We start from the raw sequence: 27,627 nt of genomic DNA, 5'->3' as shown, positions 1-27,627 counted from the left end.
AAACAAATTCTTATCCTGGTTTCTGTGCTTATACCCCCATTTCTTTTATATTATTGTGAGATACTATTCTACAGAGTTTCAATTAAAAATTTTTTCCTTTCATTTTATTCTTTATATTTCTTCTCTAAGTGTTTTACTTTTCTAAAAATTGACTCATTTATTATAAACACCTATCAAAACATGCAGGTTGGAGTTCTTTGAATCTGTTTGTTGAAGGCAACAGCTGGAAATAACTTTGCAGGTTACTGAAAGATCTATCATTTAACTGAGAAGTAGTTTTGGTTCCTTTGATTTCAAGGAATCTTATAGAACTCAGTAGTTCCTATAAAGAATAAAGACATATAGAAAAGCTAAGTATTTAAGAAAATAACTAGAATTTATGCTTCCATTATTGTCACATCTGAATACTTAATTTGTTACATTAAAATATTAAAATTATACATTGTATAAGCATATGAAACAATTGCATAATGTAATGTATAATTATATATTGATTATAATTTTATCTAAAATATAATGCATTCTTCAATGTTTAAAAGGAAGATATATATATATATAGAATTAAAACCATGGAAGTCTGACAAAATTAATGATCTGACATTTTATTAAATAATTATTATGTAAAAATGATAGCCAAAATATCTGTGATTGTTCCTTAAATACACTATTTTAAACCGTATACCTAAAACATAACATTCTTGAACCACTGGAGAGGTGAACCGCCTCACAGAAATATTCAATGTTACCAAATGAACATTCCCTTTTAACATTAACTCCATTAAATTACTTTAAAAACAATGTGCTGTCATTTTTCATTGTAATAAAAACCCAATGAGATTAAAACATAGGGTAACTATGTGCTGATATTGTGAACTAACATTTCAAATGTGGACTGACTACTTATTTTATTTAAAGCTTAGACAAGACACGCTTTCTTTTGCTGAGACACGCATCTCGCTCTTGTCAGCGGCGTCTACTGATTTGTCAGGAACAGAGCTGCCCCGCACTGAATCCACTGGGCTTGGCTGCCCCCACACGGCACATCGATGTTGGTTACCACCCGGTCCCTCTCGGCGCTGGTGTAGACGGGCAACGATATGCACTCATCAGGGGAATAGGGACCATATGCAACCTGTTAAAAGAGGACTTTTGTTTTAAAATACAATAATACACTATTTTGAAGCAGTTTATTAGATAACCAAAGAAATAAACACCAAATCCTACTAAATAATAATTTTTATTTAACATTTTATTAGAAATGTTTTAAATATATACATGTACACATATAATATGCCCCATCACCCAGGTGCAAACATTATCAGTTCATGTTCATCAACAATTATCCATCGTGTTTCACCAAAACTTCCCGTTTGACCTCCAATATTGGATTATTTGAAGCAAATCCAATATACCAAATAAAATTTCAACTAAAAATATTTACATATAGATCTCTATAAAGAAATATAACCACAGTACTATCACATGTGAAAACATTAACAGTCATTTCTTAATATCATCACATGTCTATTTTCCCATTATCCCACAGTTTTAAAAATTTGCTTATTAGAATCATAATTTAAAATTTACTGAGGGAAACGGATGTGGCTCAACCACTGGGCTCCCGTCTACCATATAGGAGGTCCAGGATTCGATGCCCAGGGCCTCCTGGTGAGGGCAAGCTGGCCCACGCAGGAATGAGGCCCCGCTCAGGAGTGCCACCCTGCATGGGAACGCTGCCCTGTGCGGGAAAGCTGCCCTGCGCGGGAGTGCCGGCCAACGTGGAGAGCTGGCACGGCAAGAGGATGGAACAAGAGACACAGAGGACAGAAAATAAGTAGACAGAGGAAAACAGGGAGCTGAGGTGGGGCGGGAGAATAACTGCCTCTCTCCAATTCCAGAAGTTCCCAGGATTGGTTCCTGGAGCTGCCTAATGAGAATACAAGCAGACACAGAAGAACACACAGCGAATGGACACAGAGAGCAGACAACAGGGGGAACGGGGGTATGGGGGGTGGGGGTGGGAGAGAAATAAATAAAAATAAATCTTTTAAAAAAACTAAAAAAAAATATGTCTCTTCAGTCTCCTAAATCTATGGAATTTCCTCCTTTTTTCTTGAAATTTGTTTTCCAGAAGAAACTATCAGAGTTTCCCACATTCTGAATTTTGTTCATTACATTCCTATGATAAATATAATTTTCCTCTATTTTCTGTTATTTCTTATAAATTGGACCTTGGAGTAAGGTCAGATTCAGGTTCAATTTTTAGTAAAAATACCATGTAGGTAGTACAGTGTACTTCTATCAAGAGGCACAAAATGTCTAGTTGTCTCTTGTTTTGGAAATTTGGAGCCATTGATGATTATTATTTCATTAAAGATTATAAAATTGTAACATTTTATGATTCCCTTTTCATTTCTAAACATATATCTACAAAGAGATAGTTCACTTATTCAACTTTGATTACCATTAAGTACAATAACAGTTTTTATAGAAGGGCAATCTACTTTCTCTTAATACCTATTTTCAGAATAATGAATTGCTTCTCTAGGATACTCCAAAGGTAACCAAAGAGCCTTTTTTTAAAAAATGTCATTATAAACTGGTAGATTTAAACATATCTGATGTGCTTATACCCATTGCCGTTAGTATTCTTACTGAAGTTCAAACTGTTAATCTTTGGCATGTGGAAGTCTCTAGGTTGGCTCCTAAGTTTTCCTATATTCCAAGTCATCTTCAGTAGCTTCCTTGTTTTCTAGAATATCAAGATATTACAGACTTGTCTTGTATATTTCCTGCCATTAAAGTCAAATTAGGTATTCCTCTAAGATCTCTGGTTCCTCTCATGAGAAGTGGTTTTAAAGGCCATAACCTGAGTGCTAGAGACAATAATTCTCCTTTGTTCCTCATTGGTTCAAGTGTTTTGTTAGTGACAAGGCTTGAAAATATGTATTTTTTAAAGAAAAAAAATGTACATCATCAATTCATAATGGCATTTCCAATTCCAATTTAGAATTACAGTGTTTTAATTGAATTTATTTAATTTTATTCAACTAATGAATTATTGTTACTTGTTTTCCAGAGTTGGAATAGAAGTTAAAAGATAAGCTATACCCATCCCAGAATTTTACAAGTGACAAATCAGAAGCCCATAGACAGACAACATATACATGATAACCTAGTTAGGAACTATATATAAATAATAGAACCAAAATAAATACTATGTATCCATGTATCTCCAATTCTTTGTACTGTCTTTACATATTTTTTTTTTTTTTGGAGGTATTGGGATTGAACCCAGGATCTCATACAGGGGAAGCAGGTGCTCAACCACTGAGCTATATACACTTCCCAACGAGAACTGTTTTTCTTTCCTTTTCTTTTGTTGTTGTTTTAAGGAGATCCAAGAGATTGAACCCAGGACCTGCTACATGGGAAGAAGGTGCTCAACCACTTGAGCTACATCTGTTCCCTACATACCTTTTCCTTACGCCCTACTAATTCTCAATCAACTAGATACCCTTCCTCCCTCAGCTTTTCAGTAACCACTCCTTGTCTTGGACAGTGCTAGGAATAAAGATAAATTAAAAAAATAATTTCCTTCATGGTATGAATTTAAAACAAAATATTCTATTTTTAAGTCTAAGTGGGTATTATATAAAATTTCTATTATCTTTCCAAATCCTCGCTCTCTCCTTCTCCTTCCCCCTCCCTCCCTTTCTCTCTTTCTTCTTCTCTCCCTTTTTCTTTCTCTCTCTCTTGTGAAAATGCTATTCTGACTATTCTGATCCTTGATATTAATCAGCTGAGAGTCTTTTGAAAACTCATTCACTCCCAATCTGAAATAATAACCTGATTTACATATAACAAAATTAATTCTTCATGTAGAAATTGTTCCCCAAATAGATTAAAAACAGCATGCCCTGAATCTTTCTAATTATCTGTTTGCTTTAATGATTCTGTCATTTATTCTATTCATTTAACAGCATTTTGTATACTGTTATACCTAGAACTGTAATGACTAAGCAGTTTAGTATATACCTAAATAAAGAAAACAATCATTTTCTTTGAAGATCACAATTTATTTTAAGAAACAAAACATGCACATCAGACATTTAGAAAATAACTTTTGGGAAAAATGAATGCTTTAGGAAATCAAATAAAAAAGACACTCCTATGAGATGTATTAAAATAACAAGGTTGCATGTAGAGAATGAATCCTGAGTTGAGCATCAGATAAAATATAAGATTAGGAATAAAGACTATTTTCAACCATTATCAGTCACTGCCTAATCTCTTCCTTTTTTCCAATTCTGCTAAAATGGCAAAGCTTTAGGATTTAGAAATTCCTGTAATTTTCATAACTCCTCAGCCATTCCTAAAGTTAATAACCTAGTACACTCTTTCTTCTGGTGTTGCCTCTAAATTCTTTAGCAAAAAGCAGACAAACATTATATATATGTTGTATTGAAGGGATTTGGATCTATTAATGTCATTTTTAATCTCAGGAAAGGTCTTAAATTATCATCCTCTGCCACCTGATATTTTCTTTGCTTTGCATAACTTCTAGGGATAAAAATGAAATAGAAATATCATATTGAAATGCTTTACAACACTCCTCCTTTCTAGTCAGGAGATTTCACTGTATCTCTTCATTTTAATGCCAAGCAATTTTTTCTTTAAATTAGGAACTTAATAATGCAAAGTGGGTTCTTTGCATATTCGCTACCAATTTACTAGTTTTATATATATTCCCAACTCCTTCCAACTCTACTTCCAACTCTACTTTTGTTTGTTTAAATGCAAGGGTACAATATTTTTCCCAAAACCTAGCATTGTTTTAAAGCAAAGCACCACAGCTGCTTCTTAATATTTTGTTTGTCACATCTCAAAATTTCTTCAGGGGTAAAGTTTATTGCCTTCAGTAAAAAGTTAAATGGACTTGCTCTTTGGTCACCAATAAATAAATGATAATGGTAGAAGTACAGCTAAGCACTTCTGGCATTCTCATTATTAGCAAAATACATTGTGCATATGGAAGCTCCATGAACATTGTTTAACTGAATTGAATTCTTATGACAAACTTTGCTCTTTAATTTGCTTATTTTAATAGGCAAAGCATAAGGCTCCATTGGATTGAAATATTTTTATGAAACTAAAACTTTATTAATAACTATTAACAAATACACTGAGTGCTCAAATAATGCAAAAGACATATATTTGAAAGACTTTAAATAATTCACTTAATACATGTAAATAAATATATTTGTAATTGAAATTTAATAATAAAAAATATATAGTCAGATAAGCTAAACGAGTTTATGTATTCATAGACCACACCTTAATTAAAATGGAAACTGGTCCACTTAATGCAGCTTAATAATAAGGCTAAAATTGGAAATTTTATACTCATTTTGGCTAATTAGTTTTTCACAGATTAAGTTATTTTATGTGACCTAGGATCTTGCATAATTGTACTGCTTTCCTAAAGTAGCCAAGAAAAGTCTGGATGCCTAATAACAAAATACCTTTTTCTGACCCACCCCCATATCCCTGGGGAAGTGAATTAAAAGTACACATGTTCTAGAAACAACAAGCAATATGCTAATCTCCTAGAGAAATAAATGTATTTTACAAAGGCAAAAAGTGATAATTACATTAGGCAACAGGTACCCCTTAGAAAGTAAACCAGAGACAGTAACAAGGCAAACCAAAAAATCCAAAACCCAAAAACAAAGAACACAAAATCACTTAAAGGTTGATTATGTTAACTCTTTGGCCAGTTTCAACTTAATTTCATTTTAGAAAACATGTATGAAAGTAAACCAAAATAAACTTCTCACCCGCTAATATATATAGTAACTAGCTTATTCTAACACATGCTTCTTGAATGTTTATGAATCAGCTCAAAGAATAGTACTTTTTAGAAAAGGAGATCGGGGAAACCAGTTTTAATGTACGTGTAAGTGGCATAATGTAGCAACGCACCTCTGGAAAGAACAAATATTTCAAAACAGGAAACAAAACAACTTGCTAACAATGAATATTTTGAAACACTTTGTTCTGCCAAGAATGTCTAGTTATTCTTTAAAATATATTTTGATAGAGAAATATTTCCCTCTCATATTTTTCAGTGATACTATGCTAACAGTCCTGCTCTCACAATAAGTCCTTGAGAAAAAAGCACGGTGCCACAGAAAAGACATTAGATAAACATTTGTTATTTTTAAAACCAGGGTGCATACCAGGCAGAGTCTCAACACAGCTCTTCTGATACACATGGCGGCCATATTTTAAAGGTGTGAGTTTACAGAAATGGCTGTTTTTGTGAGTGGCTTGTGTTAACATTTTAAAGTCACAGTCTCCCTGAAACTGTTTCTGAAGGTGACTTGTCAATTGGGGTACCTGATGGCACAGGCAGATTCGGGCCTCTTATGCCACTGAGTGGCAGATAAGCCCTAACTAGCATCCTTTCCTGGAAAGATGGAAAAGATGGAAAGCTCACAGGGCAGTGCTTCCCAAGCCACGTTCCATAGAACACGAGACCCTCAAGGAGGGAGGAGCACAGGTGGTGGAAAGGTTATGTGTCAGGTAATCTTTTGGACTTCTCAGAGCTTTTAATATTATCAAATACATCATGAATGTTTGAGGGAAGGAAATACTGTGTTTATTAAATTTGTTTCCTGAACAACTTTTTGCAGAGAACAAATATGGAATAATGTATAGAATACACTTGGAGAAATGCTTTGGAGAAAGCGAGCCCTTTTTTGGGTAAAATCCCCTAGAGAAATTCTAATTTGGACCTATATTAATTTAACTGACATTATTGGGCTACAACTGGAAAAACATTAAGATCTGCATCAAAAATGAATGAATGAATGAACCGTGTAGGTATATGTTATATTATCTTAGGGTACATAGACAGATAATGGTAAAGAGAAACTCTAGGAAACTATTTTCAGGAGCATTTGACTTATTTTCAATTCTTATTGAGCATTCCTAACTCCAACTCTGTTAATTGGCAAAGTACATAGCATTTAAAATGAAACAATGATAAGCACTTCCTCCTGCCCACCTAATAAAAGCCTTAGGCTTTGCTGCACATACACTTTGTCAAGTATCACTTTCTATTAATGCAGGTGCCATCTACCTCCTAGCAATGTTGTAAATGACTGGGTTGGTTGCCATATTCCTGCAGAATGAAGCTATTTGGGGCTGTTGGGTGTCAGGAAGCATTGTCGAAATAATTTGTGAAGTAATCTTCTGACCTAAAAGAGTTGTCACCAATATTCTGAAGTTTTTATTTACACCATTATATTTCACCCACGCTTACCAAAGGATTCCAAACTTTTTGCAATAAAGCAGCTGTAGGAGTAAATGTGAAAAATTATATTTACTGGCATATATGAATTGATGTTGATGCTTCCCTCAATTTTCTGCTGGTTCCTTCCCCCTTTAGTAAAAGTGCATTAAAATGTTGAAGTACATTTTCACCCCCACCAAATTCTGTAAACTTAGTAAAACATACATACTACAGCTGTCCTAGAACATGCCTTTTTCAACCAAATCATGCTTAATCCAACCAGGTATTGGTGAGATTAACAGTTGATACAGGCTTGGGAAACTTCTGTAAAGGGCCAGGGAATAAATGTTTAGGCTTTGTGGACAACTACTCAATTCCGCCATGGTAGCCCGACAAGCAGACCATACATGCACAAACGGACACGGCTGTGTTCCAACAAAACGTTATTGATGGACACAGAAATTTGAATTTCAAATAATTTTCACATGTCACAAAATATTATTCTTCTGACTTTTTCAACAATTTAAGACTGTAAAGGTCACTTCTAGCTCATGAGCTGTATAAACACGGAATACACTGGATGTGGCCCACAGACCATGGTTTGCCGACCCCTGATTTATACTGTTAAGGTGGCTCAATAGTAGGTCTAAGGTTTAAGGAAATACCTGGGCTTAAAACTTGGTTTCTCTACTTTCTAACGATATGATCTTGAGCCAGTTAAACAGTCTCTGAGCATCAGTTTTCTTAGTTTAAAATAGATAATTCCTATTTCAAAAATTGTACAAGGCTTACCTATCTTGTATTTTAAACACCTTACACAGTGCTTGGCACAAAATCAGTGCAAATGACTGTGGATTGTTGTTCATACACTAGTGCTACCACTGGGGGACCCAGAACACATTCCTTGACTTACCTAATTCTCAGTGTCTTCAGCAGCAAAACAGGGAGAATGCCTATTCTACCAAACTCACAGGCTTGCAAAGACAGGCAAGTGAAACTACATTTCACCCTGTGCCAATCTATCACCCACCTTCCCAAAGGTAAACTGATGTTCCAAAACGACAGATGTCTCAGTTGGTAAGACTTGCTACTGCCTGTAAGACAGTCTACGCTCCCTGGCATGGCTACACGGCTTGTTAGACTTGGTCTTGGCCTTCATTTCTGACCGCATCCCCTACCACGCTTCCATATGAATCATATACTCCTGATGCACTCTACTTGCAGTTCCCAGAGTAGCCCAAGCCCTTTCATACGTGCATGCATTTACATATGCTACAATTTCTATCTGAATGTCTTCCTCCCTGCATTTAAAAAAAAATTTCCTTGAATTCTCCTTACTTAGAGTTTGAGAAATTGGCTTTCCCTCACCTCTATAATTGCACTTATAACTCTGAACAATAATAGTTAATTTACTTCTTTGCTCCCCCAATGAACAACAGACTCTTTGACGGGAGAAGCTGGTTTATCTTTGTAACCCCAGCACTCAGTGTATTATCTTGTGATTAGGAACTCAGTAAGTATTTGATAATGATTGAAAACACTTTGTAAACTACAAAGCAATATATAAACTAGGGTAATTAGTGCACTATGGTAAAACGCTTTAAAATATTGGTAACAAGCTATAATAGACATCATATGTAAGGTACTGTGCTAGGTACTTTCCACAAAGGAACTTATTTAATCATTAACATGGTCCTATAAAAAACATTGTATCTATTTTCAGATGAGGAAATTGGCTCAGTGAGGTTAGGTAACTTGCCCCAAATCACCCAGGTCTGGGATTTGGGACTGGAATTTAGGTTTGCAGGACTCCACAATTTTGTGTTCCAAACCACTTAGCAATGAGCTTCAGAGTATTCCTTCTTGGGTGACAAGATAGTTTACAGCAGTAGAATTATATGGAAAGAGGAAAGCCCCCGTAAAAGAAGGATGGAAAAAGGAGGTGAGGAAGCACCCATAAGTCCTTCTATTACAAGACATGAAAAACTACAAAAGCCTTAGGAGAAATCCCTTAGGTGAAGGTACTGAAAATTCACATTACTTTATGGCCATCAATTTTATAGGTAAATAACCCAATTCATTTTATTCTTCTTACATGAGCTATTTTTCAAACTACATTATTTTTAGCTTTCTATTCTGATCCTGATTTTTGAAAAAATATGGTAAATAAAATTGGATAGAAATGATAATAAGTGAAATAAAGTATCATGGAAGCACCAGTTTCTAGTCTTGTACATGAAGAATTTCATACAACCCCATAGCAGACTGGCTTTGTCCACAGCAGTGTTACATTCCTCATTTGCAGTCCGTTTGTGGTCATTCTGGGGGGCCTATGCCAGGTCATTCGCCTCTAGATTTTTGCCTCATCGGATATTTTCCATGCTCTATTTTTACTGCTGGGGTTTCTCCTTACGTGAACTAAGCTCGTACTTTTCTTACTGCCCCTGCCCCATCTAATTAAGGTTATTTTATGGATTTTAATTTTGCTTGCCTAAGAATTAGCACTTTATATAATTTGGATTCATTTAATTCATCCCTGTCATCCTACATAAACTTATGTGTTATTTCATAACCCTTGGTAAATTCCAATCTTAACTTTTACTTTCAATTTGGTTCACATAGCTAAAATCAAAATATATGTAAGTCATAATTTACCAACTTTTTAATAGAGATTAATTACAGACATTACCTCTACTCCCTTCTCTAATGGATATGTCACTCTAATACTAAAGAAAATGAAGCTGATTTGGAGGGAAAACATACAGATATTTCATAGAAATATACAATCTTTTCAGGTCTGAAGGATGCATTTTTAGCTCTCTGAGAGATGACTGTTAATTACTGTTACAGCTTTTTTGGTTTGTTTTTATAAGTATTTTGATGCTTTTTATTTTTATGGTAACTGGAAAATTCAGTGCATTGATACATCTCAAAGAGAAAATACCATTTTCTTTTAGTAAGCAATACATGAAATAGTTTTGTTGGTCATTAGATAAAGGTTTAAAACTTTAAAATGTATTCATGTATGTTCATAATTGAATTCAATGTTAGGAAAAATTACGTTTTTTCTATAACTATATTCTATTTTAAAAATGGAAAGCTCTTTCAACTTTTGAAGGCGCTAAATGGGGAAAAGTTAACCAGACACGTCTCTGTCGGGACTGCTCCTTCACCTGCCTATCACCTGCAAGGTGGTGAGGCCGAGACAGAGCCAGGCTGCAGGAACATCTCGATTCTGCCCTTTCTGCGTGTGGAACTGAGCGGAGGCCGTCTAATTTGTATGAGCACACAGCTCCTCATTTGAAACTGGGAGGAACAATACTTACATTGCAGAATTTACTCTAAGGAGTAAATGAGTGAGGTAGAGTATATAAAGCACCCAGAACATTGATGAAATACTCGGTATTTGATGAGTGGTAGCTATCATCTATTATTATCATTAAAGGCCTTTTTCTTATCAATCTATAAATTCTTGTGAACTTAAAAATTATAGTGTTATTCTCTCCATAACAAAATGATGATTTTAAAATAGCCTATATATCTTAAAAATTATAATAAACAAATAGAATACAACATTTGACTGTAAAAAGTATTCAAATGCAGGTAGAAAGGAAACAAAAAAATGCAGGCTAAAAATATCCCATTGAAAAGATAAAATAAGAGAGTGAACTGATGACATTAAATCTATATAGTTTTAATGTAATATTATTACAAAGTCAATAAAAAAAAAAAAAGTAAATTAAAAAAAAAAAAAAATCTTGTGCCTGTTAAAATGTATTACCTGTGGAATCCAGCCCATAAAGCAAGGAAGAACTGAAGACACACTGGGAGAATCATGCTCATTTTCAGAAAGTCGATTTCCATCAAAACTGCATCCTTCCAATAACAAGCCACTGATCTACCAGAGAGACATAAATCGTTAAAATATGTATTAAGTCCGAAATGTCAGGAGTTACTACATTAGAACCAAGGCAACATTTTTCATTGTGTCTATGTATTTCAAATGGTATGAAAACAAAGATTATGGTGTTTGGTGTGAGAATAAGGAGATAGGCCTGAACCTGTTATTGTGAGCTTCCTTTAGACTGAATTTTCAATTTTAGCAATTTAGAAAAAAATACTTACAAATGCCATCAGTTATATAACAGCAGGTGCCTTGGCATTAGATTAATAGAAATATCATGGCAAGAGCCAAAAAGTTATTCTTTTTTCCAGGAGAGGGAAAGAAAAGCATAATTAGAGAACAGACATGTTTTTCCTGCTTGAAATTCTGATATCATTTTTTAAAGAACAGAACAAAGTTCAGAAGTTGAAGGCAAAAGCTACTTGACAAGTCATGCAGAACTGAAAGAATAAGAAAGGAGAAAGAATCATTTTCTCTTAAGATAATCTTTGGGCAAATCTAAAGTATTCTGAAAATGAAAATAATAGTTCTTTTAACATACTAAATGAATTACAGAATTTTAGAGTTAAGGGAACACTTTAGGCTGAAAAGCTTAAAATCATTTTTAGATCTATAACCATCAGGGAATGGTATAGTTACTAAGAGAATATGCATTAACAAGTGTTTTAAATAGCTATTTTCTTACTCTATAAAGTTGCTGTTGTACAGCATAGATAAGCAACATTTTTATTAGTGAAAAAGCTGGGATAAAAAATAGAATTATTGACTACTTAAGTTCAATATTCTTTCTCTTACACCACTGATGTAGTATACAAATCACTTCAAGACTTTCTGAAATATTTTGGCTTGAAAGGAGGCAGGATAAAATTTAGAAAGTGCCTGCTAATTTCAGGGCTAGAAACTCTCCAAGGCAAGATAATTCTTCTTAGGCTGCTTATAAAGATTTCATCAAATTTTGAATCTCACTATGCAGCACAAAATTTGCAAAGGTAGACCCCACTGCAACTTGACTGTGTCCTACGCATAAATTGAGATAAAAACTGCTCACCTTCTCCTTCTAACCTGGGGATGAGACGCTTTTCAGAACCTCATTTCTGTACCTGCTACCACTGACCATGCAGTTGCCTAACCAGACACTGGGGAGACTTCCTTCTCCCTTTCTCCCCACACACCAGCAATTTTATCTTCTCAATTGTCCTCCTCTCTCCACACCCTCTACTGCCACCTCCATGGGGACACTATCAGTTCTGGTCCCAACTACCAAATAGCTTCCTAATTGATTTCCTTGACTCTAGTTTTGTGTGTCTTCTACCCACTCTTTAAATTGTGGCCAAATCAATCTTTCAAAAATAGAAATCTGATCATGTGATTCTCTTGCTTAAAATTTTTCAAAAGCTTCCCACTATCCTAAGGATAATGTCCAAACATGGCTTAAAATGGTCCTTTGAGCTCTGCTCCTGCCCACCTTTTAGTGACAGTGTTCTGTTCTTCTCCCGCGCTATATGCGAGCTAACCATACAGACTTTCACTCGGGGCTTGGATGCACACGATCTCTCGCCTCTAGGCCTCTGGACATACTCCTTCTGCTTCAAACACTCCTTTCTTACCTTTATTTTTTGGGTGACTCTTGGTTATTCTGCAGTCCTCACCTTAAGTCTTACTTCCTTTAATCCTTGAGGATTACTTTCTTGACGCCTATAAACTATGTTCCCATATTACCATTACTTCCCCCATTATTATACTTATTTAGTAATTAACTGTTTGATATAATAATCTTCAATGACTGTCTTTCATACAGATCTTCCCCAATAGGTAGTAAGCTAAAGGAATATATTTGTATCACTAGTGCATAGCATATAGTATATTTTAAAATAGATATTTGTTGAATGAATAAATGAATGTTGCAAATAATATTTCTTATACTTTGCATAATAAGATGGTCTATAATTCTATCTTTAGAAAGATCAATCACCTTTTTATATCTTAAATTACGTTTTAAACATAAGTAAGTTTTTAATATACTAGGTCTCAATAAATGGTGATTAAATAAAACAAAAAATTTTCTCCATTCTTAACAACTCAACACTTCTGCATTTTCAACATGCGACCTCACACACATTTAAAGAATGAACCTGGAATGTGAGCTTCATTGTACTTGAAAAAGAATCATAGATCTTCTTAAAGTCTTATATATATATAAAATCTTAGGCATTTATAGAATTTAGAGATATTGTTAATCTGAAAATGAAAGGAAAACATAAGAATGTCAAAAAGCAATACCCTATATTTGTAAAACTTCAGAAAACATGCCAGTAAGTAAAACAATACTTATTACAGAAAATAAACTTATTAGAGTAAAATCAAATTTCAAATTTCAAATAGCAGGTCATTCTTGGAGTTTTGAGAGTTTATTCTATGTGAGAGAATATTATCTATGTTTTATATCTCTTCATTGGGTTAAATTTGTACATGCATAATGACTATCAAGGATTAAGCATAAGTTGTTATTAAAACAGTAAACAAAAACCATAGGCAAATATTTTAATGCTAGCTAACATCAGAGATTATATTATTGATGTTCCAATGAATGGTAAAAATAAGCAAATGTAATTTTCATTAATGTCTGCTAATTTGAAACCACTTATTAAAACATGGTAAAAGGTCATATGATTTTGGAATGAGGAAAACATGATGCAACCTTTAAAATATATTCAGGGAAGATGAAAGTAGGAAAATGGTAATTTGGTTTGCTAATATTAAAGCACACCAAATTTATAAAAGAATTTATCTCTTAGTTTAAACAAGCAATCTAGGTTTCTCTAACTTTTAACTATTGAAGCTGTCTGCTTTGAGTCAAGAGGGAGCTGTTAACAATTTTCTCAAAATACACTTTTTTTTTGCAACACCTTACTGAGATATAATTCATTTACCACAAAATTCACTCATTTAAATAATACAATTCCATGATTTCTAGTATAGTCACGAGTTATTCAACCATCACCATAAGCAATTTTAGAACATTTTCATCACCCCCAACAAAGCCCTGTAGCCTACAGTTATTACCCTCCAAACCTCCTACTACTCCCTGCTCCGGGCGACTGCTAATCTATAACTGTAGATGTGCCTTCTCCTGGACGTTTCATATACATGGAATCATATCATTTGAAGTGTTTTGTGGCTGGCTTCTTTCACTTAGTATAATGCCATGTTGTAGCATGTATCAGGACTTCATTACCTTTTATGGGTAAATAATATTCCATGGTATGTATAGACCACATTTTCTTTATCCACTCATCACTTGAGGGACACTTGAGCTATTTGTAGTTTTTGGCTGCTATGTATAATGCGGCTATGAACACTCATGTACAAGTTTTTGCATGGGTTTTGGCTTCCATTTCTATTGGGTATACACCTAGGATTAGAATTCCTGGCCAGATGGTACCTATATATATGTTTAACTTTCTGAGGATCAGCCAGACTATTTTCTAAAGTAGCTGCAGATTTTACAATCCCACCAACAGTGTAGGAGAGTTCCAATTTCTTCACATTCTTATCAACACTTGCTATTATCTGTCTTTTATACTATAGCCGTCCCAGCGGGTGTGAAGAGGTATCTCTTGGTGGTTTTGATTTGCATTTCTCTGATGATTTAATGATGCTGACCATTTATTCATGTACTTATTAACCACTTATATGCCTTCTTTGAAGAAATATCTTCTTAGGCTGTTTTAGTTTCTTAATTGCTAAAGTAAATACCATGTAATGAGTTGGCTCCTGGTTTTGAGGCTAGGAGAAGTCCAAACTTCAGGGGTTATCAAGGTGATGCTCTCTCCCAGACGACTGCAGCTGGCTGCTGGCAGCCCTCGTTCCTGGCTTTTCTGTCACATGGCAATGCATATGGCAGCAGCTCTTGGCTTCTCCCTTCTCTTCTGGGTTCCACTGCCTTTCAGCCTCTGACCCCTCCCCGTGGCTCTCCCTCTCTCTTCCCTCTAAGGCCTTCAGGAAGAGGCTAAAGACCCAACCTGATTCAGCTGGGCACACCTTAGCCGAAGCAACCTCATCAAAAGGTCCTATTTACAGGGGTTCACATCCCAAGGAATAGATTATGTTTCAGAACATGTTTTTCTGGGGAACAGAGTTCCGATCGACCACATACATTTTGCCCATTTACTAAATGGGCAAGATGTGAAAAGTTTCTGAAGAATAATATTAGAGTGGAAATTGTCTGCTTGGACCCATACTCCCTTATGGTGACAGTTTCCTGATTTCCCTTGGGGATTTATTCCTTCTCCACTAGTGCAGTACTGAGGGGACTGTCAGTCAAAGTGGTCTGTCCGCATCAAAGGGGGGAAGGACTGAAGTAATGGATTGGGTAGGCCAATCGTCACTTCTCCAGGACTGTGAATCCTGCGTGGAACGGAGCTGACTCATTCCTATGGTGTACTCTGAAAAGAATACTCTTTAGTTCTTGACAGTAGATAGAATTTAGGTTCCCAGATTCATCTCCATTTTGAAGCTGACTCTTTCAGCTTTTCCTTTGAGTTCAAATCACTCCATATCTTTTCAATACAATAAATTCTTTTTTTCCTTAAATTGTCTAGCATCAATTTCTCTTAACTGTAACCCAAGAGTCCTAATTGATACAGAATTTCTAAGACTATTAATCACAAGGTTCCTAAGACTATTAATCACCTACCCTTTCTGTTGAGGTATGAATCAGAAGTGTCACATGCTGTTAGGAATTATAACTAAGAAGTAATGATGGGAAATAAAAATGAAGAATGAAACTCCTATGGGCAGAAAGCAAGAGTCAGTATGAGGAAGGCAGAGAAATTAAGCAACGTGGAAGGGTAACACCACCACAGCTGGCACACATGTGCACGCTCAGTGTGCCTCATGTGGGGCCCAGCACGTGGTATGTCCTCATCAGGTACTGGATAGGTGGGGGTGAGTGAATGACTGAATACATTTAGGCAAGATCTGAAAAGGCCAAAACTGCATCAGCTTTACCCTAGAAACTTTTTAGCGCTTGGATATGGGGGCACCCCCTAATATAACAAGGAGTGAGGTTTGCCTGCTCCCAGCCAAATTCACAGTTCATACTCAGACCTTATCCCCAGCACCTGTAAAAAGCAAGACTAATACTTCCAATTTTTGTTTTCATTTGGTAATGTATGTCTCCCACATGATGCAATATTGTGTTTCTTGGTGTTGACATGCATTTGCTTTTCTGATGTAAAGAGACCAAACAGAATCAGACTACAAGGCTCCCTGGTGTGAGCAGAGGACAAAAATTCCTGAACTCCATAGGGTTTATCTTCTCATATATAGCAGTAGACTTTCCTGTGCCCACACAAAGACACATATGTACTAAGAGTACGTAAATTGAGGAAAAAAGAAGATGGGGTAATTTGGGCAAGAAATACGCTGCCTGTCTTCTGCTAATACAACTACCCTGACACTCTTACTCAACGCCGCATCTATCTCAAGACCACTGCTGATCAAACCTACCACTGGGGTGCCAAGTACAGAAAAAGATAGGCTCGGTTACATTTCACTCCTGAAATGCAAGTCTAAGCCAGGCAGGGTGGTATTTCTAATTACAAATACTTTTATTTGCATCTAGCTTCAGAGGATTCCAAGTACAGCCCCATTGTTAGAAGTGTAGGCTCTGGGATCAGACTGGCCAGATTAGAATCCTGGCTTAGCCATACCACAGCTCTGCACTTTAGGGAAATTATATATCCTATTTTGCTTACGCTTCCTTGTCTAGAAAATGGGGGAGATAGTATGTTCTACAACTGGTTGTTGTGGATCTTGGAGGGGAATCAATAAATGGTGCCCCTCTTGCAACTGGAGCTCTGTAATGGGGAGAGTTAAAGCAGGTAGGTCCAAAATATATTTGTTACTGAGACTGATCATTTGGAGCAGCAACAGTTCTTCAGGCAAGTGCCCTTCCTACTATGGAACTCAGGAGTCAGGAAGTCTTAACTCCTAGGACAGCAGAGCAGAGGCGGGAACAGCCGGCCCAGGGGTGGAGCCTGCCGGAGGAGCAGCGCAGACCTGCAGGCCCTGGAGAGAGGTAGCCAGGCGGGGCAGGATGGGGGCCTGCGCTGCTCGCTAAACGCCCCATCCGTGCTGGGGAGGAGCAGAGGCTAAGGAAACCCCTCCACACGAAACAGCAGGAGTGGGAAAGCACACATCCCTCTGACAATACACTGAAAACACTTGGAATATTGTCTGGTACTTGGAAAGTGCCCTACAAATATTGCTATTAGTATTCATTTGATGTAATCTACCTTCTAATTTCCACAAGGTTAGAATTATTTTATATAGATTCTATCCATCTAAGTGAAGCAAAATAAGGAATGAGTGGAAATTTGGAAAATTTCAAAATATTTTTTCTATAATATTTAATTTTGCAAATTTTCCCTATTTATTCCAGATAATTGAGTTTCCCTATCATTTCATTTCCACAGCAAAGAGTTAAGAGATATGACAGAGCATGCTTTCTAAATTTTATCAATGCTGTACTTCTACTTTATTTTTCACCCCCATTAAATGATAAACAATACTAAAATGTCTACTTATACTTAAATATATACTTACAGGGCATATTTCGTGGTTTCTACTAAAAGTTTGGTAGGCATCTATTTAGACTACTAGTATCTTCTTACACAAGACACATTCTTTGGGTGAGACTAGAGCTCATTTGTTCAGATTACATTAGAAGAATCACATTGTTTAGGCTGCCCCTGTACATCTGTGTACGCGTCCTACTTGAACTGAATGCAAATAATTGAAAGACACCTAAATGTGCATCTCATAATAAATGAATGCAAATAATTAAATGAAAGACACCTAAATGTGCATCTCTTGTAATAACATAATTTCCTCTAATTAATCTTGTTTTCCTTGTGAATGCATAGCTTTTAATTTAACAGCACAGAAAAAGAATAAAATTAAACCAAAAAATATATCTGTACTTGAATAATGTCATCACACACTTGAACCTTTGATCAAAATATCTGAAAATAGATGGGCGATTGTAAAGGTATGAGAATGTAAACACTTGACTTTGTTTATAGCTGAAACCCAGTCATTGAGGGGTAGTGTGGATCAGGGTGACCACGATCTCATAAGCATATTCCCAATGACTAACTTCCCTGACCTCAGTCTATTCTGAAAGGGCTACTCATAGGCGTAACAGTTTATTCAACTCTTAATTTCTCACCTAAAAAGCAACAGTAACAATAAGGACTTTGTTGATTAAATACAGAAGCAAAGCCATTGATTCATGCTACATGTGATGCTGATTTTCTCTAACACTTCTGATTTTTACTTGAATTAAACTTGGATTTGCTAGCGAGTTTCACGTTAAATGCCGAGTTTCATTTGGTAAGTTATTATATGGCTATACTTGCCTGAACTTTCCTTTTAAAAAGTATAAAGTATTTCATATGCACAGAAAAGTATAAGAATGGTTTTTAAACCCACAAATTCCTACCACTCAGCTTATTATACTTTAACATACAACCATGTTTGTTGTATATTTTTAAGCAAATAAACCATATTGGATATAGTTGAAGCTTGTACATATACCTTGCCTTTCCTATTTCTGTTCCTTGCTCACCAGATGTACTCATTACCTTGAATTTTGATAGTTCTATATGATTGTTAAATATGTACATATTCATAAATTACAAATAGCATTGCTTCTATGGTTTCAAACTGTAGGTAAAGGGTAACACCTTTAGTTACCATTTTGTAACCCATTCTTTTCCTTCATCATTAATTTTAAGGTGTATTCATTTGGTTCATTTTAACAGCTGCACAATATTTTGGTGTATGAATATACAATAAATTTTTTCTCCATTCTAATGATGATCATTTAAGTCATCTCCAATTGTTTACTACTATAAACCACATGGAAATAAACATGGTACGTGTCTCCTTATATGTATGAATTTCTCTAGGGCAGGCACAGAGATGACACTGCTAGGAAGAAGGGTATGCTCATTCCCAATTTTACATAATATTGTTAAACTTTTCCCCAAAGTGATTCTTCCAACTTATATTCCTACTTATCATTTATAAGAATTTATATTATGGTAAAATCTTACCAATACTTGGATTGTTGAGACTTAAAAATTTTGCCAATCTGAGTGTATAACAGAATCAAATTTTGGTATTAATTTCCTTTCCCTGATTACTGGTGAGACCAAGTATTTTTCTTGTATTTATTAACAATTCAGGTTTCTCTTCCTCCAAGTTGCCTTGGCCACCTCCCCCCATTCATCACTAGGGGCTTGTTTATTTATTTTTTAAATTGATTTGTAAAAGTCCTTTATATATTTGTCCACTTATCCTTTCCCAGTTATATAAGATGCAGATGTCTTTTCCGAGCCTGTGGCCTGTATTTTCACTTTTAATGGTATCTTTTCGGCCCCAATTTTAGAACGGTTTTATTACTCCAAAAGGAAAAATCCCATGCCCTTTTACAGCCCCCTAATTTTAGGAAAGTAAATTTATCAGTTTTTTCCTTTAAGGCTTTTGCTTTTTGTATTTTAAGAAATCCTAAATGAAGATATTTCTCTGTATTTTTATTTCTTAAAGTCTTTTTCCAATAGAAATTCTATTTCGTCATTTAACTTTTTGAGCCATTAAGAATTAATTTGTGTTTAGGATATAAAGTATGGATTAAATTCTACATGAAAAGAAAAAGAAAGAAAAAATTCTATATGGATGACTGATTACCTCAGAATCATTTTTCAAATAGTCCCATCACCCACTACCCCCATATCCTACCCCAACCTGTATTGCCACTTCTCTTAGGGGACACGTTTCCAGACAGTATGAGTCTGTTTCTGGACTTACTATTATGTTTCATTAGCTTCTCTTTCACTATACCAATACCATACTATCTTAATAAACAAAGTTTAATAATCAATCTTAGTATCTGATGAGGCAAATCTTGAGAGTATGCTCTTTATTTTTAAATTTCTTTTGGCTCTTCTTGTCCCCAAGATGCTTCCATATTGTGCCAAATTGCAAAAGATGGCCCCAAATTCCTCCCATTCTACTTTGTACAATCCTTTGCAATGAAGCTTTGCTGCTGCTTCTACCGAGAGAGGTGGAGTTTCTTTCCCATCCCTTGAACTGCTATAGCACCCTACTGTGCTATAACACAATAGGATGTGGTACAAGACCTTTAAGCAACTTCCAAAGCTAGGCCTTAAGAGGACTTGCCTGCTCAGAATGCTGCCCTGAGACCACCAGGTAAGAGCGCTTGTCCTGGAGCACGCGAGGCCACAAGGAGAACTGAGGCGCCCCAGGCCATTGCTATACCAAGCGATGTGTGCCGAGGCCGGTTTAACCTTCCAGGATATGCAGATACAAGGCCCAGGTAAAAGCAGTAGAACTGCTCAGCCAAACAACACAACTGTGAGCACATAATAAAGTGCTCTTATTTCAAACCACCAAGCTCTGGGGTGGTTTGAGCAAATGCTAGCTGAAACTCAAAAATTCTAGAATCAGCTTGACTTATACCACGAATTTTTAAAAAATCAAATTTTAGAATTTTGGTTGAAATTGCAATAAATTTTAAAAATTCACTTAGGAAGTGTGGCATCCTTAAAGTATTGATTATTCCTGTATATGAATATGATTAATCTTTTCATTATTCAATTCTTCTTTCATGAATTTTCCCATTTTTTATTCCTAAATTATCTGGTAAGTAATAGTTTGTGTCTCTGTAAGTAGCATATATAATAACTGGATTTTTACTTTTTATCCAATCAGATTATCTCTTATGTTTTAATTGGTGAGTTTAACATTTTTACATTTATTGTTACTCATAAATTTAGAGTCATTTATACTATTTTGCATTTTGTTTTCTCTTTACCACAATTTTACTTTTTGCCTAATTTTTCTACTTTTCTGCTATGGATTACGTATCAATTTATGTGCTTGACCTTAAGTTTTTAAATGCATAAATAAATGACATTTTCTAATAAATTCTAATAAATTCATGTTATTCAGTACTTCTATCCTCCTGAATGGGCATTTGGCCCATTATTTCTAATATAATTATTGCTGTTCAGAGTTTTAGTTGAAGCATTAAAAAAAGTTATATTTTACAACCAATACTTAATTTAAATTACAATTGTCAATTTTGGGATTCATTGCTGATATGGAATTCCATCCTTTTTCTCTGGAAGTACATGTTTTCATACTTCTTTTCATGAGGCTCTATGAGTAGTAAACATTTGAGGTCTAGAGTTTCTAGAAATGTCTTTCTACTTATTTCATTGTTGAATGCTATTTTAGATGGGAATATATTTTGAGGTAAACAATTATCTTATTGTTATTCCATCCTTTATCTGTTTAAAGAAACTGGAATAGTTTTTGCCAGATTGTTCCATAAATTAATAACAAAAGAAATGACCTGATGTTTAACTTGATGACTTTGCTAGTTTTCTTTTCTAGAGTTAGATTCTGCCCCCGCTTATCTTGGATTTTGGCTTCTGGGTTCATCTTGGGTGTTATTTTATTTTTCACCAAACTACCACTGCAATTACCCCTCCATATCTACACATGTAAAGATTTGTAATGCAGGTTAGGAGCTTCTGTTCTGATGTAGGGGCTACGGCAAGCTTTTTTCTTGACCTGATGGGTAGTGCCATTCAATGTCTAATGGTGAGGTTATGTCTTTGTCTTCCAAGTTCCTTAGGCTTACAGCTTTCTATATAGATACAGAGCTTTCTAAAATGCCACAGCCCCAACCAGTGACTGTGCAACAGCTTCATCGAGCCTCCTTTTTAGGAGAAATTGGAGAACCTAGCCCCAGTCTTGGCTTCAAGCAATGTGCCTGGTTTCAGTCCCCATGTCAGATAAAACACATTTTCCCTTTTACTCTACAGGAGCCATGCTTCTTCTGTTCATCACTTCCTATTTCTGGACATGGAGCTCAACAGACCTGTATCTCCAACTTTACTCACAATTTTATTTCTGTTTTGTATTTGATACAGTGAAATACTTACTTATGAAGCTAGGCTGTTTTTGGTTTGTTCTCTTTAAATTTTATCTGTAATTAGTATGCATTTATAACTGAGGGGATGCATCACGAACTCCCTGTGACATCTTGACCAGAAGTTTTCAGTTGTTAAAAATCAAAGTATATATGGGAAACGGACTTTGGCCCAGTGGTTAGGGCGTCCGTCTACCACATGGGAGGTCCGCGGTTCAAACCCCGGGCCTCCTTGACCCGTGTGGAGCTGGCCATGCGCAGCGCTGATGCGCGCAAGGAGTGCCGTGCCACGCAAGGGTCTCCCCCGCGTGGGGGAGCCCCACGCGCAAGGAGTGCGCCCGTGAGAAAAGCCGCCCAGCGTGAAAAGAGAGAGCAGCCTGCCCAGGAATGGCGCCGCCCACACTTCCCGAGCCGCTAACGACAACAGAAGCTGAGAAAGAAACAAGACGCAGCAAATAAACACCAAGAACAGACAACCAGGGGAGGGGGGGAAATTAAATAAATAAATAAATCTTTAAAAAAAAAAATCAAAGTATATTATACAATCTAACAAAATATACTAAGTAACGTAATTTGGGTAGACAAATATCTAAGAGGATATCTTAAATATTTATTTGATAATTGAAAGAAAGTTAAGGTTTCTACTAAATATATCAGGGCCTTTTAATTTGAGAAATTTAACTTGAGAAAAAATTGCCCTAAAATACTACAATTGATCTGCATGATGGTTTCATTGTTCTGTTTTCTTCTTAAAATTTCAGAAAGATATACTCTTAAGATTTGTGTACTTTATTGTATGATGTACACTTCAACATAAAGGTTTGTCAAACAACAAAAAATAATATATAGCAGTCAATATGAAGAGATTCCACATATAGGCCAAAGATCATGAATAACTGCATATCAAAAAGATTTATCAGGGAAGTGGATATGGCCAAACCAGTTGAGCACTTGCTTCCCACATGAGAGGTCCTGGGTTCAGTTCCAGGTGTCTCCTAAAAAAAAACCAACAAACAACAAGCAAAACAAACAAAAAAACCAACTCAAAGGAGTCAGTGTGGTTTACTGGTTGAGTGCCAGCTTCCCATCTATGAGGTCCTAGGTTCAATCCCTGGTCCGTCCCCCCCCCCCCCCCCGCCAAAAAAAATATATTATCAATAAAATCCATGGAAACACATTGAATATATAAGAACCTAGAAGCTAACACCAATACCTAAAAATAAACAAAGAGTAATGTCATTGGTCACTACTGGAAATAGTGTATCAATACCATATTCTGAATATTACAAGTTTAAAGGAAAAAAGCATTTATCCTTTGTTTTCTACACAAAATGTACTTCATTTTATACGGATAAGCACACAGACCTAGCTGATGAGGCATCTTCACAGAAGAATTTCAGCTAATAAATGCAGAAGGATGAACAGAATTAGAAAATCATAATTTGGCACCCCTGATTATTCAGGCAATGATCTTCAATGGTTAAAACTAATAGATGAAAGACTGATGGGAAACTTTACCAAGAATGACTCAATGAGGCTGACACCACCTTTACACAGTGATCAGTCTTAGCATAATTAAACACGGGAGAACTACATAGTGTGCCTCGTTATGTAATGCAAAATGAAGTGGTGCCATCTGAGATATTTCTGTCTAAAAAAAAAAGTGAGTCTAATCAATCCTCTGGAATAATGTCTGCTTATATGAAATGGGAAGGACAGAGGAACAAAAGTTAAATGCTATAAGGAAACCAAGAGATGAATACAGAATGTTGATTATTCTATGGGACAAGTGCCCCGGTTTCTGTAATAGTGGTATGAAATAAAATAAAAGGCAGATTTCATGTAGATATAAAAAGGCACAGAGCCTCCAAACTCAACCTGTGGAAACAGTCTTGATCCTGAATCTAATAAACCCCAGGAAGAGTTACTGTTGAAACAGACAGATAAACAGGTAAATATTATTATGGACTTAGCATTAAATTATGCCAAGGAATTACTGGTAATTTTGTTATATGTGATATTTATTTAAGAAAATATGGATATTTTTTGAGAAGTACATTCAGAACCATGGTGAGGTAAAATGATGCCTAAAATTTGCTTCAGCAAAGAAAACAAAAAGAAAAAGGAGGAATGTTTGAAACTCTTGAACATGCAGGTACATTTTACCATTCTCTCTCCTATATTTGTTCAATAAAAAATATTGCAAATTATTTTTAAAAACGTTGAAAAGGCTGGCTTTCAAAGACTTCATACAAGGAAAATGATGAAAGTAAAATATCTCAATAATTTTAAAACGTTGATTACATGTTGAAGCAAAAGTATTTTATACATATCAGTTTAAATAAAAATATTATTAAAATAAATTTCACCTGTTTCTTTTACTTTTTTAATATGACTCCTAGAAAACAGAAAATTACATATGTGATTTGATATTATAGATTGAGGAAAGGAAGGTATGCTAGGGGAAGTTATTAATATAACCTAGACAGAATTGTGAGCTTCTTGCTAGAAGTTTTGGGGAGTTGGGAAAGGGTGAGAAGAATTAAGGAGGTCTAGTATGTAATGCTAGAACACTGTTTTTTTTTCCTTTTTTTCAAACAGGATCGATTGAAGTCAGAAAGTTTGATAGCTGAGAAACTTCCAAAACAGGAAATTTTGAGCAAGTTTTAAGCCTCTTGTTATATGTGGGGAGCATGAGAAGACAGCATTAAATTGGTAAAGCTAATAGGTATAGTCAACTAAGAATTAAAAATCCTTTAAGCTGGTGGAAATATACTAAGACATTCAAAGCTTTTAATACTACAAGGATATCAAAAAGATTTAAAGCCTCTAGTTGCGGCAGTCACTTAAATTCTTAAGAAAAACTATTTTTGTTAAAACTTATTTATATTAGTTTGCATATATCAAATCATTTTAGAGATCTACATTTAAAGAAAATTAAATTACTAAGAGCTCTTAGCATTCTGCCATGTTTTAAAAAACAATCTCTATTTGAAAATATCACATTTAGTACTCAGTTTTAAAATGAAAACTATCATAAGAAACATATGATAATCTGAATATTATAAGTTTTGCTTGCTTGTTTTTTGTAGATTTTCCACTGCTGGGCTGGAAAGCTCCAATTGGCAGCTCACACGTATTCTGGGGAGGATGTGTGTAAAGCTAATAACTCCCAATTCTGATGTGCTCATCTCCTCGTGAAACCTCAAATGCCTAATTTCTCATTGATTGACTCTATTGACTTCTGTCTACTTCCTGATAAGCCGAATAAGGAAGAGAAATGAAATATGAATATTATGAAAACCACCGAGTATATGTAGCATCTAAACTGGTCAAGGGAGCAGCAGCTCAAGGGTCAGTCACATTATTAACGTGCATCTAATACGCCCGATTTGCCCAGTTAGGTTTTTCGCTTTGCTTTTTGTGCATGGTGGCATCAGCAGTAAGATGGGTGGTGGAGTGGGAATTGTTCAGAAATGCCAAGGCAATATTCTCACAGCCATGGGGGAAGGTCTAACAAGCAAGCTGAACAGTAACTTGATTTATGCATTTTCTAGTACCATGTCTCATAACCGTTGTTCAACAAATAATAAGTCAATAATGGTAGTGAGAAAATTTTAGAGGGTCAAGTTCATAATCTGGAAATCAATATACATACATGTTCTTTTAAGTAAGTCTAGAGGGTTTAAAATATCGATTGGTTTGGGGAAATGTAGCTTTTCTTGAATATTTCACTGGTTTAGTTCAGTCTAGGTTGATAGAGATGGAAAATAATATTAAAACCAATTAAAATCTGGAGGAACAGTAAAATTCATGTGTAATTCAAATTCAAAGGCCTTTTATTGAAACAATCCCTTTTGTAGAAAAATGATTTAAAAGAACCTAAAGGGATCAGTTAATTTATTGATTTTGCCATGTGCTAACAATGAGAAGCTTACAAAGAGTTCTTATCTGATAAATATTTCTGGAGATTATGCAGTTTAAAAAAAAGTTAGGAAATATGCCTTCATTGTTTGCACCAGTGGACTGAAGAAAGGGAAAATTATGTTGAACTACTTTAAATCAGTCCCTGTGTAGGAATGACCCTTTGAGTTAAAACTGTAAGAAAATGAGGTAATATTATATTGCTAACAGAAATGGCCTGTTTTCTGGACATTGTACTAAATTTATTTATCTTCCTAAATATTTATTTATGTTCCTAAATAACCAGTGACTTTTCTACTTTTCATAATAACTTTTTTATGAATCCTGATTAAAAAAAGGAAAGAATTCTGCTTTACTGGATACAAATGAAGAACATTATGTTAAAATATATTTTTTGTTTTATGATATAAATACTGCCTAAATAAAACCCAACCCAAATCAAATTAAAAGAAATAATAAACACCACACACAAATAATAAACACTACACACAGGTTTTTGGAGATCCTTATAATAAATGTGTCAAGATAATATTCTTTACATCCATTTTACAAATTAGACAACCAAGGCTCAGGTGGCTCCGTTGATTGCTCTAAAAGGTCACTTGGCTCTTTCTCTTGAGTACTAAGTTTAGAAACTTTTTCTCTGTCAGCTTTTCACTCAACTATAAGAAACCATATAAGAAGAACCAGCAAGAAGGTGGCAGAGTAAGGAGCTCCTGGAGTCAGCTCATGCTACAGGGCAGTTAGTGACCACCCGGAGCTCTCTAAAGCACCTGTTTGGGGACCACAGGAGGCCAGAAGAGCATCCTGCAATGTCCATGAAGGAATGGAAGGAGGAGGCTGCCCACCTGCAGAGAAGACTCGTAAGTAGAGGCTCCACGCCTAGAAGGCCAGTGCCATCCTCCACTGGAGGCACAAGCCGCCTCGGGAGCTGTTCCATGGATGGAATTGAATGCTCCACTTCCCAAAAATGGGGGAGGAAGAGATGGTTGGGCACCAGCTTCAGTTACTCAGGAGTAAACTCAGTGGGCTACAGTATAATCCTGAGAACAGCTAAAGTCTGAGCCTGACTAAGTCAGAAAGAGGCCGGGAGCCGCCATCTTAACTCCACGCCTGGCACAAGGGGAAGCGGGGTGGACTGAGAATGCCAGTGCTGGTGGGGATCAGCTTCTTTTCATCCAGATCATATTGCAGGTCTAGCCTCGGCCCCAGTGCCACCTCCAGCAGGGAGGAAGCTGTGGGGACCTGTGCCAGCCTCTCCAGGAAATTGCTGGTCAAGACGCAGAGGCTGGTGATGGTTCTGCGCTCTCAGCACGAACCACCCCAGAGCTGCTCTGTGGCTGGAATTGGAAACTCCATTTCCCAAAAACAAGGGAGGAGGAGATGGTTGGCTGCCAATTCCGCTACTGATTAGTAGACTCAGCTGGCTAAGACATAACCCTGGGAACAGCTGGGGTGTGAATCAACCCA

At 35.8% G+C, this 27,627-nt stretch overlaps 1 protein-coding gene across 1 annotated transcript in view; it reads right to left on the bottom strand.

Annotated features, from left to right (window-relative positions):
- Positions 1-586: 586 nt before the first annotated feature.
- The window catches only part of DYNC2H1 (dynein cytoplasmic 2 heavy chain 1), a 339,886-nt gene continuing 312,845 nt past the window's right edge, over positions 587-27,627 (bottom strand). The window contains exons 88-89 of the mRNA XM_058289227.2: positions 11,082-11,198; positions 587-1,132 (exon numbers count right to left, since the gene is read on the bottom strand). Of these exons, the coding sequence (XP_058145210.1) occupies positions 974-1,132; positions 11,082-11,198 (276 nt within the window). The 3' untranslated portion in view covers positions 587-973. The remainder of the gene's footprint in view (positions 1,133-11,081; positions 11,199-27,627) is intronic.

This window comes from Dasypus novemcinctus, chromosome 27 (assembly GCF_030445035.2).
Source record: "Dasypus novemcinctus isolate mDasNov1 chromosome 27, mDasNov1.1.hap2, whole genome shotgun sequence".
In the NCBI taxonomy this organism is placed as follows: Eukaryota; Metazoa; Chordata; class Mammalia; order Cingulata; family Dasypodidae; genus Dasypus; species Dasypus novemcinctus.
This window is presented reverse-complemented; position numbering and strand designations above follow the sequence as displayed.